General features: G+C 41.0%; 1 protein-coding gene across 1 annotated transcript in view; it reads right to left on the minus strand.

The window, feature by feature from the left end:
* EGFL6 (EGF-like-domain, multiple 6) overlaps nt 1-15,145 on the minus strand; it is a 70,859-nt gene that overhangs the window by 5,080 nt on the left and 50,634 nt on the right. Inside the window, exons 10-12 of the mRNA XM_006835696.1 lie at nt 10,998-11,324; nt 6,327-6,407; nt 2,267-2,368 (exon numbers count right to left, since the gene is read on the minus strand). Coding sequence (XP_006835759.1) covers nt 2,267-2,368; nt 6,327-6,407; nt 10,998-11,324 — 510 coding nt within the window. The remainder of the gene's footprint in view (nt 1-2,266; nt 2,369-6,326; nt 6,408-10,997; nt 11,325-15,145) is intronic.

Below are 15,145 nucleotides of genomic sequence, written 5' to 3' on the forward strand. Positions count from 1 at the left end.
CAGTGGTTCAAGCTCACCAGCTGCTCCTCGGAAACCCTATACAGGGTTGCTATGGGTCAGAATCGACTCAATGGCACTTCACAACAACAACCAACTAGGAACACTTGTTCCTTGTCTGACTGTGGCAGCTTTCCTCTCATCTCCTGACTATTGGTTCATTTGGAGCTGTTTTTGAGGTTTTAGCCTGCTAATATGTTCCATTGATACTTAACTCAGTAGGGAAAGACAAGCCTTCTGCACTTGGAGTGATTTGTTACACAAGGGGGTTGGGCTTCTTCAAACCCTCAGTACAAATGCTGCAGGCAGGTGTGGACGAACCCAAGGAGCTAGCATCATATATATCATCCACTCGAGTGTCAAACGACGAAGGTGGAAGTGAACTTCTGTGATACAAGTTCTTTCAGTTAGACATGACCTGCGCTAGAATCCTGTTGTGACGCTGTAGGATAAACACCATTTGTTCCTCAGAAACCCTATACATGGTTGTTATGAGTTGGAACCAACTTGATGGCACTTAACAATAACAACAGAGATCTCTAGGGTCATTATGAGTCAGATTTAACTTGATGACACACACCACCAACAACAATAGAGATCTGGTGTGGGCAGGAGGGAAGGGATATGAGTTGAGTGGTGCAGATGCTGAGGATCCTGGGACCATTTGTGAATTGGGTGTTTGTAAATAAAGGACTTCACATAGATGGAAAATCCAACTAAGTCATTACTGACTAAATGAGCTATCAAGTTCCTGGAATTACCAATTGGGCTCCCAGTGTGATATAGCTCTGTTAGCCCTAAATGTGGAGATGTGAAGATGGAAGAAAGGAGAAACTCAGGTTAGTTCTCAACTAGATAACTTCTCCGAAAAAGATGTCTTCAGACTGGTTAAAGTTGCTCTGTGCTTGTTCTGAAGTTTTAGCAATTGTCTCACTCACAAGACTTGTTGTGTGAGATGTGCCCTCTCTACCCTAATTCCAGGCCCTGAAAACAATCCTTATGAGTGGATGGATACCCAGTTTTTCTCATTGCAAGTGAGAGCTTGCAAAGAAATATTTCAGGGAGGATTTAGTGTGGAAGAAGGATCTAGAAGAAGGATCTCTTAACTGAGACTTAAGCCTGTACACTCCCAAGAAATAATTTCATCGATAAGGGATCAGCCCTTAGGAGATAAGATTGCAAGCCCATTGCTCTACACCAGGAGTAGGGAGAACTTAGGAAACAACCAAACCATTGCCTTCCAGTCGATTTTGGATCAAAGTGACCCTACTGACATTGATGTGATAGGACAGAGTAGAACTGCCCCATAGGGTTTTCAAGGCTGTCACATTTCTCTCCTGTGGAGTGGCTGGTGGGTTTGAAGCACCAATCTTTTGGTTCACAGCTGCACACTTAATCACAGTGCCACCAGGGCTCCTGGGGGGAAGGAAACTTAAGTCCCATTAATAGTCTTCAAGCAGACAGTGAGTGGAAAGGGCTTGATGTGCACAGCCCAGAGTGGAGGTGAAGAAGCCAGGTCCAGCTGAGAAGAAGGTAATCCTTAAGCAATGGAAAGGGAAGCTCAGTCCAAGAGTTCAGGCCATTGGCTTGAGGCTCACTGTGGTTTTGGTGCTGAGGGGTGATTCTACTCCAAATCCAGGTATAAGTGGAGGCTGGATCTCCTTTCAAGATTTATTTCCCTCAAACATCAAATTAGAAACTATAGAACATCATGGCTGGTAAATCGGGGGAAAGGAGCAACTTCTTTCTACCTGTTTCCCAACACTTGCAGCCCTCACATGCATTATAACCCCTCTTTCTCAGCAGCCAAAGGGTGGAGATAGAAGAGGTTTACTGGAGCGTCCTTTGTGGGGTAGGTGGGTGAGAGAGGGATTAGGGGGAGAATATATAGTCATCCACAGTGGAGAACTTGGAAGGTATAAAGGTTTTCAAAGATGCCAAGCAACCCTGATCTACTGAGTGACAAGAATAACCACCCCCTCATTATTGGGGAGGAGCTCTGATGGTACAGTGGGTACTACATTAGGCTGCTAGCTGAAAAGTTGGCAGTTCAAATCCACCAGCTACTCCGCAGGAGAAAGATGAACCAGTCTCCTTCTATAAATACTTAGTCTTAGAAACCCTATGGGGCAGTTCTCTTCTATCCTACAGGGTCACTATGGGTTGAAATTGACTCAGTGGCAGTGAGTTTGGTTTGTGGTTCATTAACTGGAGGATCTTCTTTACCTTCATCATATTGCAGAACACAAAATTACTGAAATCTAAATACCATTATCTCGATCAGCAGGACTCCAGTCAAAATCATCTTCTATATCCTGTTTCCAGTCACAGATCCCATGATCAAAACTGCAGTCTGCTGAGATATTGAAATCTGCAAAGAAGCAGTGTACATTTGTACATTACAAAAATCAGTTGCACACAGTAGGTTCAGCTCAGGGCAACCAAAAGGCCCTTTAGGATAGCATCAAACCACATACCCAAGTTTGATTCAAACCTGTGAAGCCCCATTCTGAACAAATTCTATTATGATCTTAAATAAAAAGGTGAAAAAGCCAGCCCCACTCAAAAAAAATTAGTTAACTTTCTTTATTTTACATCATGATTCCAACATTCCCATTAGAAACTTGTCACTGTGTTGTATCAAATCAGCAGACAAACAGCCTGTCTCTAAATGAGAGAATGACTGCTTTGTTCAGCTATGTCAGAGAAATAGAAGAGTTGATTTGCTTATAGAAATTTGGAACCACTGCCTCTGGTTTGTTTTATGTTGATCAGGGCTCAGCAAACAAACTTCTAGACTACTGCCTGATTTTAGAAATAGAGTTACATAGAAATGTTCTTGTTGTTAGGTGCCATTGAGTTGGTACCGACCCATAGCGATCTTATGCACAGCAGAACAAAACACTGCCAGATCCTGGGCTAACCTCACTACTGTTGCCATGCTTGAGTCCATCGATGCTGCCACTTGGCCAATCCATCTTGTTGGGGGTCTTCCTCTTTTTCTCTGACCCTAAATGTAGTCCCATTGAATTTTAGACTTTGTAGGTCCTAGAGCCTCTGCCAAAACTGATTCAAAAGAAAAAATCCCATGGTCTTTTCATTCCATTTTCCCCATGAACTTTGTGAAGTCCCCTCATATTTAATATCCTCTCTGTCACAGAAAAGATCTGCTGACCTCTTCTGTAAATAATTTTTAAAACTACCACTGGGAAAGAAGGGGGAAGATGGAGCTACTCCTGATTGATGACTAATGCCAGCTGCAGGGGCCTCTGATGTTGGGGCATTAGCTGTTTAGTGGTTTATGCTGTGGAATACGAGAATGACAAGGAAATGGAATAAGCTAGTGGCAGCAATTGATATTTGACTCATTGCAATGGCAAAATATTTATATATAGTGTCATTTCATTATTGTCACAAAAATTCTAATTCAGACCCATTTTCAAGGCAAATAAATTGAGACTTGTAATTGATTTGTCTTGTTTTTTGTTTAAGTGCTGTCGAGTTGGTTCCAACTCATAGCAACCCTGTATAGAGTTTCCAAGGAGTGACTGGTGAGTTTGAGCCGCCTGACCTTAGGGTTCGAACTGATCTTGAGGTCGAGTGCTTATCCTATGGTGCCACAACTGGACTCCTCTGAATTTGTCTAGTTTCCTTCATGTACTGAGTGCTGGCATTGACCTTTAACCCCAAATCAGTCTGAAATCCAGGTCTGTCAATCCTGCACTACCACACTGTTCTCATTTTCCTTTCTTTTCACCCCCTAGGTTTAAAATCAGGAATACTTGCTTCTAGTCTTCAATACTCCTTAATGACTGCTCCTACATGGACAACAAGTTGATGTTACCAACCCACAAACAGAGTGTACATTTTCTGGGTTGGTTTATGATTGTGAAGGTGCCCTGGTGGCACTTGGCTGCTAACCGATACATTGGCGGTTCAAACCCACCAGCCCTCCACAGGAGACATACCTGGTACTCTGCTTCCATAAAGATTTACAGCCTTGGAAACCCTATGGGGCTGTCCTGTATGGACTAGGTGGCCATGGGTTTGGTTTGTTTGTTGTTGTTTTTCTAATTGTCTTCTTTCTTCTTCCTCAATGTGCAAAATACTGGGAATGTAAACTGTGGCTGCTGAACAGGGAACTAGTCACTAAAAAAATAAAACCAAAGGCTTTGGCCACCTGAGCATAATATCTGGAGACCTTTCATTTGTACAACACATTATGGTTTTCAAAGTGCTTTCAGCTACTGTATGTTCTTTGATTGATCTTCACCTACCCCTGTAGCAAGGAGCTCTGGTAGCGTAGTGGTTACCAATCGGGCTGCTAACCTCAAGGTCAGCAGTTCGAAACTACCAGCCATTCCACAGGCGAAAGATGAGGCTTTCTGGTCTCGTAAAGATTTATAGCCTCAGAAACCCTGTCCAAGGTCGCTATGAGTCGAAATTGACTCCATGGCATACCACCACCACCCCTGTAGCTGATGCTGTTGGCACCCCACCAACTGCTATTGACAATCATTGTCCCTTGCAGGTAAGTAAGTGGCTTTTTACTGCAAGCTTCTGCAACTAGAGGAAGCGCTTTGTGCCCGTAAAGATTAACAGCCTCGGAAACCCTGTGCAGGGTCTCTATGAGTCAGAACCGACTCCACGGAATACAGCAACAACAGCAACATGTAGGAATACGCTTTGGCTGGACCATGCTGGGACCAGGCAGGACCGGTCAGAATACAGGGGAGTTATTTCTCTAGGAAGACTCTCAACCCATGAAGGACAGGAGGAGGAGGTGGAAGATGCCTTCATTTCTTTGCCATTGGGTGGGGCTTTTAAGTAAGGGAATTAGACACTGAAATCTGATTGGATTCCAGGTTCTATACAGTCTTACAGAGGGTCCAAGTGGGATGAAGGGCCAGTTGCCACAGTAATGCCCTTTCCTGCCTTTGTGGTGAACCAGGATCACCAGGATATTAGTATCAGTTGGGAATTGGTGTATAAATACCCCAGCTCCAGTAGGAAAATTATCTTTTTTAACTTTTTATTGTGATTTGAGTGAAAGTTTACGGACCAAATTGCTTTTCCCCTCAGCACTTCATGCCCATTTTGATTCATGATGCAGAATGCAATCCTTACAATGCACTCTTCTCACCTTCTTCCTGTTACTCATTTCCATGCGTCCTTCTTCCCTGTCCCCATCCTGCCTTCTGAGCTTGCTCCTTGAGCAGGTGCTGCTCTTTTGATCTCAAATGGCTGTTTGTTCTAAGAAGTGTGTACTTGCCTGGTGTTACTGTTCAGTTTATAGGCTTGTCTACTGTTTGGCTGAAAGTTGAACACGGGGGTGAGTTCAGTTCCAGACTTGAAGAGTGAATAAGGGCGAGTCTCAGGCTTCCACCAGTCTCTATCAGACAAATCAACCTGGTCTCTTTTGAAATTTTATTTTAAATTTTGAGTTTTGTTCCACATTTGTCTCCCACTCTATCAGAACCTCCGATCATGATCCCTTTCAGAGTGGTCGACTGTGATAGCTGTGTACCATCTAGTTCTTCTCAGAGTCATGGAGGCTGGAGTTTGTGTGGCCCATTAGTCCTTTGAATGAACTATTTCCATGCTGATTTGATGATCTTCACTCTTCTTTGCAACTTAGTCCAGTGGGATAATTCTGCGGTGTGTTCTACATGATCTCCCAGTGTGATAGAATACCAATTGCCCACAGTGGAATCTTTCTTGATAACTCTCAAGGATTGAGTTGCATCCCCCTCCCCCCCCCCCCCAAATATGTATCAGCTTGGCAGGGCAATGATTCTCAGTTGTTTGGCAGTTATGTGATGACCCCCTTTGGTGTGATCTGAATGTGATAAACCAAAAAGAAGATTAAGACTGGGATACACCACCCTTAGCATGTTGTTATTGTTGTTAAGTGCCCTTGAGTTGGTTCTAACTCATAGCAACCCTGTGTAGTTTTCCCAAGGAGCAGCTGAATGGAAGAAATGAGGAAGTAAAAGAGCTGAACAGAAAATGAGAAGACAAAGTCAAGTATTATAATTAAATGTGCAATCAGGGAGGTACACACTCCTTATAACTATCAACCATTTGAGATCAAATGGGCAACATTTACCTAAGGACAAAATTCAGAAGGATTAGGAAAGGACAAGGAGCAAGTGGGCTAAGTGATGGATGGAGAGGATTGCAGTCAATGACACGAGACAAAATGTGGATTGATTGCTGAATGAAAAATGGATTTGCTCTGTAAACCTTTACACAATTCAGAAAAAAAAAAAAAAAAAAACTTGAAGAAAAAAATTCAACAAGACTTACTTGGGGTAATTGTTATTTACCTGTGTGTTCCAGTTTGGATGTTAGAGGTTTTCTCTGGACCACAACCAGACCAAATTCATTTGCTTCATCAACCTTAGGGGCTAATAAAGAACACTTGATCAGTTCTGAAGAAACTAAAAACATCATATGTTTAATAAAGCATACAGGCTTATCCTATATAGATAAAGGAATTAATGTTTTATTTTATGAATACCTGTCTGTCCATCATTGGTGATGTCAAGATCAAACATTGGCTTTAGGCAGTGTCTGCCTGTTCCTCCATTGTAAGAGTACCGTTTACCCTTAGTAATTAATCAAATTAATACTTGCTCTATGGGTGAGATTTTGAGATATTTTAAGACTTTATGACTATCTTATTCATAAACATTTTTTCATCCAATGATCTTAACATCTATTGGGGCTTCTGGCCTGGATCAGTGATTATTATGATGGTTTTAATATGGTAGAGCACTTTTTCTAACTCATGCAAAAATACTTAAAAAAAAAAAAAATACTGCTATAAGGACTGACCTACAAGTTTGCACTTTGAGGAGATGCAGTTTCCTACCATGGATAATTGAATCTGACCTCAGGGCTTTGAACCAGTTTGAACTGTTTCAGTCATGGCCAACTAAGCAAAACTCACCTCTCTGATGAGACCTGCTAGGAGCAGCCAATCAGTTGAAAAGGAGTTTCCTCAGAGGCATGGCCTCCATCCAGTATATATGGATGTTCTGGCAATGCTCACTGACTGGCTGTTTGCTCCATCTACATCCTGCACCTGGCTTGTAATCATCTGACCTCCAGTTCTTTGGACTTGAGCTAACAGCCTGCCATCTTACCTGATGATGTTGGATTTGTCAGTCCCTGCAATTATGTGAGTCAGGAGAAAACTCCTCCTGACATCTGACCCATGGATTTGGGGCTTGCCAGTTGACAACCACATGAATCATTTCCCTGCTAAAACTCTCTATATATACATACATGTAAGGGTTCTTCAAAAAGTTCATGGAAAAATGGAATGAAGATAATGGAGTTTTTTGACAAGTTTTTTGAAGCTCCATTGTGTATAAGCTTCACTGCTTTTGCTTCTTTAGAACTCAGCCTAAGACAGTGAGACTCAGAAGAGGCATAGTGAGCCCTTTCAGGAGCCTAACTGGGAGCTGGGATTGTGGTCAGGACAGTGGAGAGAGACACATATTCAAAGCAGTGTGGTAGACTGGGGCATCATTGTTTCCAACTCTGTCGATCAAGAGGTTTAGTTGCTATACAGCATACACACTGCCCTTGTTTTCAAGAGGGAGATTACGTTTCTAGCAGGACATCAGCCTATAATTTTTCCTACTTCAGTTTTCGTTCTGGGTCACCATGGTTTACAAAGTCAGGTCCATTCAAGTATATTTTGTTGGCCATGAGTGAACCAGGTAGAATTGGTTTGAAGCTCTAATTTACCTCTACAAGTATGTCTTTTAAATTAAATTATTTTAAAAATATCTTAATTTTTAATCTCTTTACATCCGTAATATAAACTTTGTGATACAGGGAGGCAAAATGAGACTCAAAGAGTCTAAAAATGATCTCTGTGTCAACCCTAGGCTGCAAATTTCTCGTGTCAAGGTCTAAGATGGTATTTGGAATTATGAGAGATATGAGAGTAGAAGATCTGAGTATTGATTGAGAATCTGTGACTATATAGGTATCAGATAAGGACAGAAAGCTTTTCAACTATGGCCCCATTGATGGTTTATATTAAGAAAAAACAAGCTAACAACCCCTTCCCCAGCAATTAGCAATTAGCAGTGTCGTCACCTACTTTGAAAAACTGGGAGCAATTTAAATGATTTGGGAATGTTAGGGACATTCTAGTGCTGGAAATATGAGATTATTATATAGCCATTATGACATGGAAAAATAAATGATAGCATTATATTGTTACACAGTAAGGAAGAAGGCTTCTGATATACTATTCAGTATAAACAGGATAATGTAAAATTTCAATTAGGGTAGTATGACCATAGCTCTCTAATACTAGGTATACTAATAGACAACATGTGAAAACGCATGTGAAAAACGGAAAAGATTTAGCAGTTGTGTGATTTAACCATTTGCCCAACCCAGGGACCCCAGGCTAAGTCTAGTGCCAGGTAAATAGTCCTAAGGCAGATGTCTGGTGGGCAGACAATGGAAAGAGATGGAGTCTGTGGTTAGGACACCTAGCTGTCTTTTCCCATCTACCAGGCAAGTTGGGGTTAATAGACTTGGAAGGACATCTGTAGCCTTCCTATCGCCCCCAGACAAAGCCGTCATTCTCAGAGCCATGAAATATTCTGCACAGAGCTCACCTCTCAAAGCAAAGCCTTCTTACAATCTATACACATAGACTAATGGAGGAGGGAAGGCTCCGGGGTGGTTCCAGAATCCATGAATCTGGGGGAGCCCTCCCCACTCCAGCTCAACTTCTCTGCTCAGCTGGAAACCAGAGGGAATGTCTAAGCAGTTGTTTACATCTAAAATGGTACTTCTGGTATGCCAAGCATGAGGATGTTCAGGATTTTAAAAAAAGGAGCAAAATGATACATATGTGTTTAATACACTTCTATAAGTAGATTTGCCTCATAGTAAACAAGTTTTCTTTCATAGTAATTAAATTACATAGTATACAATAAATGCTCCCTGAGAACTGTCCAAATGAATAAGTAAATAAAAGACAGGGGGGGTGGGGGAAAGGAAAAAGAAAAAAAATGAGCTGTTTTACCCTTAACTATAGTTTGGAAAATAATAAAAATAATTTGGGAAAATATGGCCGGGTAAATTGTTTTCAAGTTTCTTGATATGGAATCAAGTACAAGTATTCAATGTGTGCATATCATTTTAGAGGAAAATAAAAATCTGACTTGAAGTGCTTATAAAAAAAAACTGTATTGTCACCAGAAACTATTTTGAACTACCTATTGTCTGGCATAAGGAGCTCTGGTAGCGTAGTGGTTATGCATCGGGCTGCGAGCCTCAGGGTCAGTAGTTCAAAACTACCAGCTGTTCCGCGGGAGAAAGATGAGGCTTTCTGCTCCCGTAAAGATTTAAAGCCTCAGAGACCCTGTATAGGGTCGCTATGAGTTGGAACCGACTCCACGGCACATAACAACAACAACATTGTCTGGCATGGCACGTGCCTGCTGGAGCTAGAAGGAAAATGAATTTCATCAGCTCAGTTAAAAGTGATTACTGAATGATGAATAGAAGCCCCATGAGGGGCTATTGTCTGTCTGGTTTACTTCTGTTGTTGATGTTGTTTAGTGCCCTAGAGTTGGTCCTATATAAGGTTTCCGAGACTTTACATCTTCACAGGAGAAGAAAGCTTCATCTTTCTCCCACGGGGAAGCTGGCAGGCTCGAAACACGGACTTACTTCTGTTGGCACTCAATAAGTATGCATCGAATGACTGACTGAACATACAGGGGTATCATGTATTCCAGTGATAGAATACATTAGAGCAGTGCTTCCCTAACACTTCTGCATCATTTCCATTGACTCCAGTTTCCTCGACCTTCTCCAGAAGTTCCCTCAAGGGATCTAAGCTACTGATTCTCCCCCAGGTTTTAGAATAGACTTTCCTGGATGGATGGTCCATGTCTAACTTTTCATTTGGTTGAATCCAACTGGCATTTGTGTAGATGATTACTAGCTATGGGGTCCAGACTAGACAAAGAAAATGCAGAGGGAGAAACAAATGCCCAGTAAGAATGAACTGGCAAAGTCTCAGTATGGGGAACCTAGAGTGGGTTAAAATGGAAACCTTTTTGGAGGTGCTGCGATTTCCAGAGGGTTCTGCATAGCAACCAATGAAAAAGGGAATATGACATCCAGTTCAGGCAGAATCTTAAACTCCAGGATGGAATGCTTTTTCACCTATTACGATCAATGTTAGCTTTTAAGTCATAACTACATAACTGTGAAGTTCCCCCTTTGCATAGTTTTTCATAGGGAGCCTGTAAAAAACACCTTCAAGAACTATTTACTTCTTGAGCTTGGCAAAGCCACATGGGACGGTCCCTCCAATCTGGGAGGGGGTACCTCACATGGATGAGTCTCTGGGTGGTACAAACTGTGAATATGTTCAGCTGCTAACTAAAAGGTTGGAGGTTCAAGTCCACCAAGAGATATCTCAGAAGAACGGCCCGGTGGTCTACTTCTGAAAAGACTGCCACAGAAAACCCCTATGGAGTGCAGTTCTACTCTGACGTGCTTGGGGTGGCCATGCATATGGATAGCTGATAACCAGAGAACTCTGTTTCAGGGAGAAATGCATTTACTTGGCTGGGAGTGGGGAAAGAGGACCGGAACCACATAAGAAACTCCCCAGAGGGAGAAGGCCATACCCTACTTGCTTTCCAGTGCTGCTCCTTTGATTGACTATCTGACTAAGATGTTAGTTTCCAGACCTTCCAGAGAATCCCACATCTCAGGATTTATGGCTGATTGTACAATACATACTCAGTAGTCAACAACAGAGACCTCAAACACACCAACAATCATGAAGATGGTGCAGGGCAGTTATTTTCCATGAGTGTGAGCAACCTGACGGTAACAACAACATTGTACTTAAGGCATGAAACTCTCTTTGCAGCTTTCATTTGCTAGGATAAATCACAGTTCATTTTCCATAACGTGTAAAAAATGAAAGGAATACTCACAAAACACATCTCCTCGAAGCCTTTGCTCCTGCTCCACGTGGTTCTTCAGAGCTTTCTCATCTCTTTTCTCTCCCCCAAGCCCCATTTCCTTTCTCTCTTCAGGCCCCTTTTTGTCTCCATTAGCGTTCTCCCTTTGGTAAACATTTTCTTCATAGTTGAATGGCTGCAAGTTAACCTTAGGAGCAGGAGTACCAGTGCATTCTGGGATTGCATTGTTAATTTTTTCCTTCTTTCTCATACTCTTCTTGTGAGCAAGCAGCTTCTTGATTGTATCTTTGACGGTACTAGGCACTCTGTGGATTTCCTTCACAGAATTCTCAGGGATAACTACAACAAACAGAAAAGGTGAGAAGCCCCAAATTACAGAATGATTTCACCACTCATTACAAACAGCGCATTTAAAGTGTGAAAGTGAATGTTTTTAGAGTTAAACCACATGAGGATCTCATGTGATTGACATGTTAAGAAAAGCTGCATTTTCATCTGTTCCAATGTTATGATAGTGAGAGGAGACAGTTAGAGGACACATGTTTTGGTGCAATAACTTCCTATAAGGAGCCCTGGTGGCACAGTGAGTCAAGCATTGTGCTGCTAACAGAAACATCAGCAGTTCAAACCCACCAGCTTTTCCTTTGGAGAAAGATGAGGCAGTCTGCTCCCATAAAGAGTTACAATCTTGGAAACCCTATGAAACAGTTCTACTCTATCTTACAGGGTTGCTATGCATTAGAATGGACTCCACAGCAGTTACTTTATTTTTAACTCAATTGGCTAGAGTCCATCCATGGGTGTTGTAAATGGTTAATGTGCACAACTGCTAACAAGAAGGTTGGAGGTTCAAGTCTATCCAGAGGCACCTCAGAAGAAAGAACTTGTGATCAACTTCTGAAAAACCATTGACAAATCCTATAGAGCACAATTCTGTTCTGACCCACAGGGGGTCACCATGAGTCAGATATGATCAACAGCAGCTGGTTACTGGTTACCCAGTTGGGCTACAGATCCCAAGGGATGGATTTTCCAGGGACTTCTAATATTTCTGCTTTCATATTGATATTCCCCAAAGCTGGCGTTCTCCAACAAAAACAGAAAACCTTAAACACATTGCCATCAAGTTGATTCCAACTCACAGCGACAACTTTACGAGGGCAGACAACCTCATCTTGCTTCCTGGAAAGGCTGATTGATGGGTTTAAACTGCTGACCTTGCAGATAGCAGTTCAATGTCTAACCCATAGCACCACCAAGGTCCCTTCGATGTTGCTTTGGTAACCCTATTTATTTGTTCCAATTTGATATTCAAAGATGCTAGCTGTGGTATTAAACCATATGACATTGCCAATAATGGACAATTTATGAGTAAAAACCAGTAATTTATATTTCCCTGTATACATACCAAATTTTGCTTTCTCTTTTTCTCTTCCCTTTGAATTTCTTCACCACAGTCAATGACTATTGAAAGCGAATTGATTTTATTCATTCAGCATTTATAGTGGCAGCTCTATTTCCTGCTTTCCATAGATTTCTGATTTCTCACCACCAACTTAAAAATGAACTTCTAGGTTGTGGCCTCCTATTTCCCAGTGGATCATTGGTCCTGAGGGGTGGGGTGAGTGTAGAAGAACTCCAAAGGTAGACAAAAGGAAACTTAGTGTTTTATCCCAAATCACTGAGCTACCTAGAGGCAGAGCGAGGATTGGAGGGTAAAGTTGATGACTGAGCCTTTTCCAGCTCTATTTCCATGATAGGTTTATTACTGTATGAGGGTTAAATGGTAGTTTTCTCTAGATTGGTTTACATTCCTTCAGATCTAGAATCTAAAGATGCTTGTCTTTTTTCAAGGGATACTAGCCATAATAATTCAGACTATTCAACCGATGCAACAAAATAGTTTATTTTTTAAAAAATTAAAAACACTCATTTTTGAAATCAAGTCCATTTTTCTATTCTAAAATACCTAGGCCCATGCCCGTCTGAGAGTAAACAAAAAGGTTTTCATAACTCCTGAATCAATTCACTCAATTCTACCACCTGGCTATAGTTTAGAGGGGAATGAAATAGGGTAGTAGACACCAACTTGAGTCCTAAAAAGAATCACATAACCTAAGAACTCCTGGTTTGGTGCTGTAGGATCAGCATTTGACGGTAAACCACCAGGTTGGCGGTTCAAATCCGTCAGTTGCTCCTTGGAAACCGTGTACAGAGTTGCTGTGAGTCAGAATTGACTCAAAGCACTTAACAACAACAACAACAACAAAGGACAAATTTTAGAAGGATTGGGAAACAAGGAGGAATTGAAACAAGAATCACAGGGAGGAAGTGGGATACGTGACATTACACGGAGGGGACTGCAATCACTGATATGATATGAAACCAAGTGTAGGATTTGTTGAATGTAAAATTGATGATCTGCTCTGTAAACCTTCACTCAATTCACAATAAAAAAAGTTTTTTTTAAAATGAGAGAGAGAAAAAAAAGAGAGAACAGTACTTAGAGGTCAATTTACAGCAATAAATGCACATACCAAAAAGGTAAGAAAGAGCCCAAACCAACACCTTGCCCTGATAACTCCAACAAATAGAAAAAGACCATCCAAAAAGCTCACAATCACTAGAAGAAAGAAAGAGTACAGGTTTTTTATTGTCGAGTGCTGTCAAGTCAGTTCTGAATCATAGCAACCCTATACAGGGTTTCCGAAGAGCCACTGGTGAGTTTGAACTGCTGACCTTGTGGTTCAAACCAACCTTGTGGTCCAGTGTTGTATCCCACAGCACCACACTAGGGCTAAAAAGTAGAGCCCAAATAAATGAAACAGAAACCAGAAAAAATAAAAATAGAAACCCCAACAAGACTAGAAAGGGTTAATAAAACTGACAAACCACTGGCCAGACTAACAAAGGAAAAGAGGAAACAGATACAAATAACACAACAGAACTAACTAAAAATGATAACCAACAAGAAATGGATGAATTTCTCGAAACTTATTACCTACTAGCCCAGACTGAGGTAGAAAACTTGAACAGACCCCTAACAACAATAAATGAAATAGAAGAGGTCATTAAAAAATAAAAACCCAAACCAAAAATCTCCCAACAACAAAAATCAAAAAGCCCTAAGCCTAGACAAAAAAAAAAAAAAAAAAAAAAGTATAAAAATAAATTGGATTAGAATTTTGAGGTTTTTTTGTTGTTGTTGTTTTAACCAGTGTTTTAATCTCTTCTTTGAAGAGTCAGCTCCTTGACAATCTGCATCAAACTGGTAGAAAAAAATGGACAAAAATCTATAATATGTTAGAGTAACCAAAAAGAGTAAGAAAATTGCTTTGAAAACATCTATGCTACTAATTAGCTATGTAGCATTTACTTTCCCATCAAAGACTGTTATGACAAAACAGATACACTTCCCTTTTCAATGAAATAGTCTAGTTATTTATCACTGTAACAGTGTGAAGTTATAGGTACCAAGTCAGTAAGTATGAATGCAAGTAATACATCGTGCCTCATTTTCCTGATCTGCAGATGGCCTCTTTTATCTACTTTTCCAAGTGTTGACTGTAAAGTCCTAATCTTTCACTAGAAACCCTACTATGTCATTCTGTCCACGGTTCCCTGAATCTTTTCCCAGTACCCAGTATGAAAAATGAACAGGAACCACCCACCACCTATACATTTATTTTATGCAATCAGTAACATAAAACTCTGGACTTTAATAATTAATGAGAGTGGGTTTCAATCCGCACCAGGCAAACTGAAACATCTGCTTTCAGTTTCTGCTTTGACGTTTTTCTGGTTGAAAAGAGAGAGAGAGAGAAGAAAAAAAAAAGAAATCAAGACACCCTAACCTTTGTGGTATCAATAATTTTCCCCCTAAGGATGTAAAGAGCAAGCTGGAGCAAGGACAAAAATGCAGCCTAAAGAACAGAGCTGGCTTTGTCTGTCACCGTATGTCGATTTCCAATTTGACATAACTAATGATTATTTTCCTTTCATAATATCCCTTATCATTGCATCATCTTTTCCAGAATATAAGAACATGGGAAGAAGTTGTATTAGGAGGGTCTTTAGCAAGTCTGAAGATCTCAGACATGAAAGTAGGGAATTCCAGACCCTTCAGGTTTGCACACTGGTCTTCTTCATACTCATTGGTG

The sequence above is a fragment of the Chrysochloris asiatica genome, unplaced genomic scaffold (genome assembly GCF_000296735.1).
Source record: "Chrysochloris asiatica unplaced genomic scaffold, ChrAsi1.0 scaffold00018, whole genome shotgun sequence".
Classification (NCBI taxonomy): Eukaryota; Metazoa; Chordata; class Mammalia; order Afrosoricida; family Chrysochloridae; genus Chrysochloris; species Chrysochloris asiatica.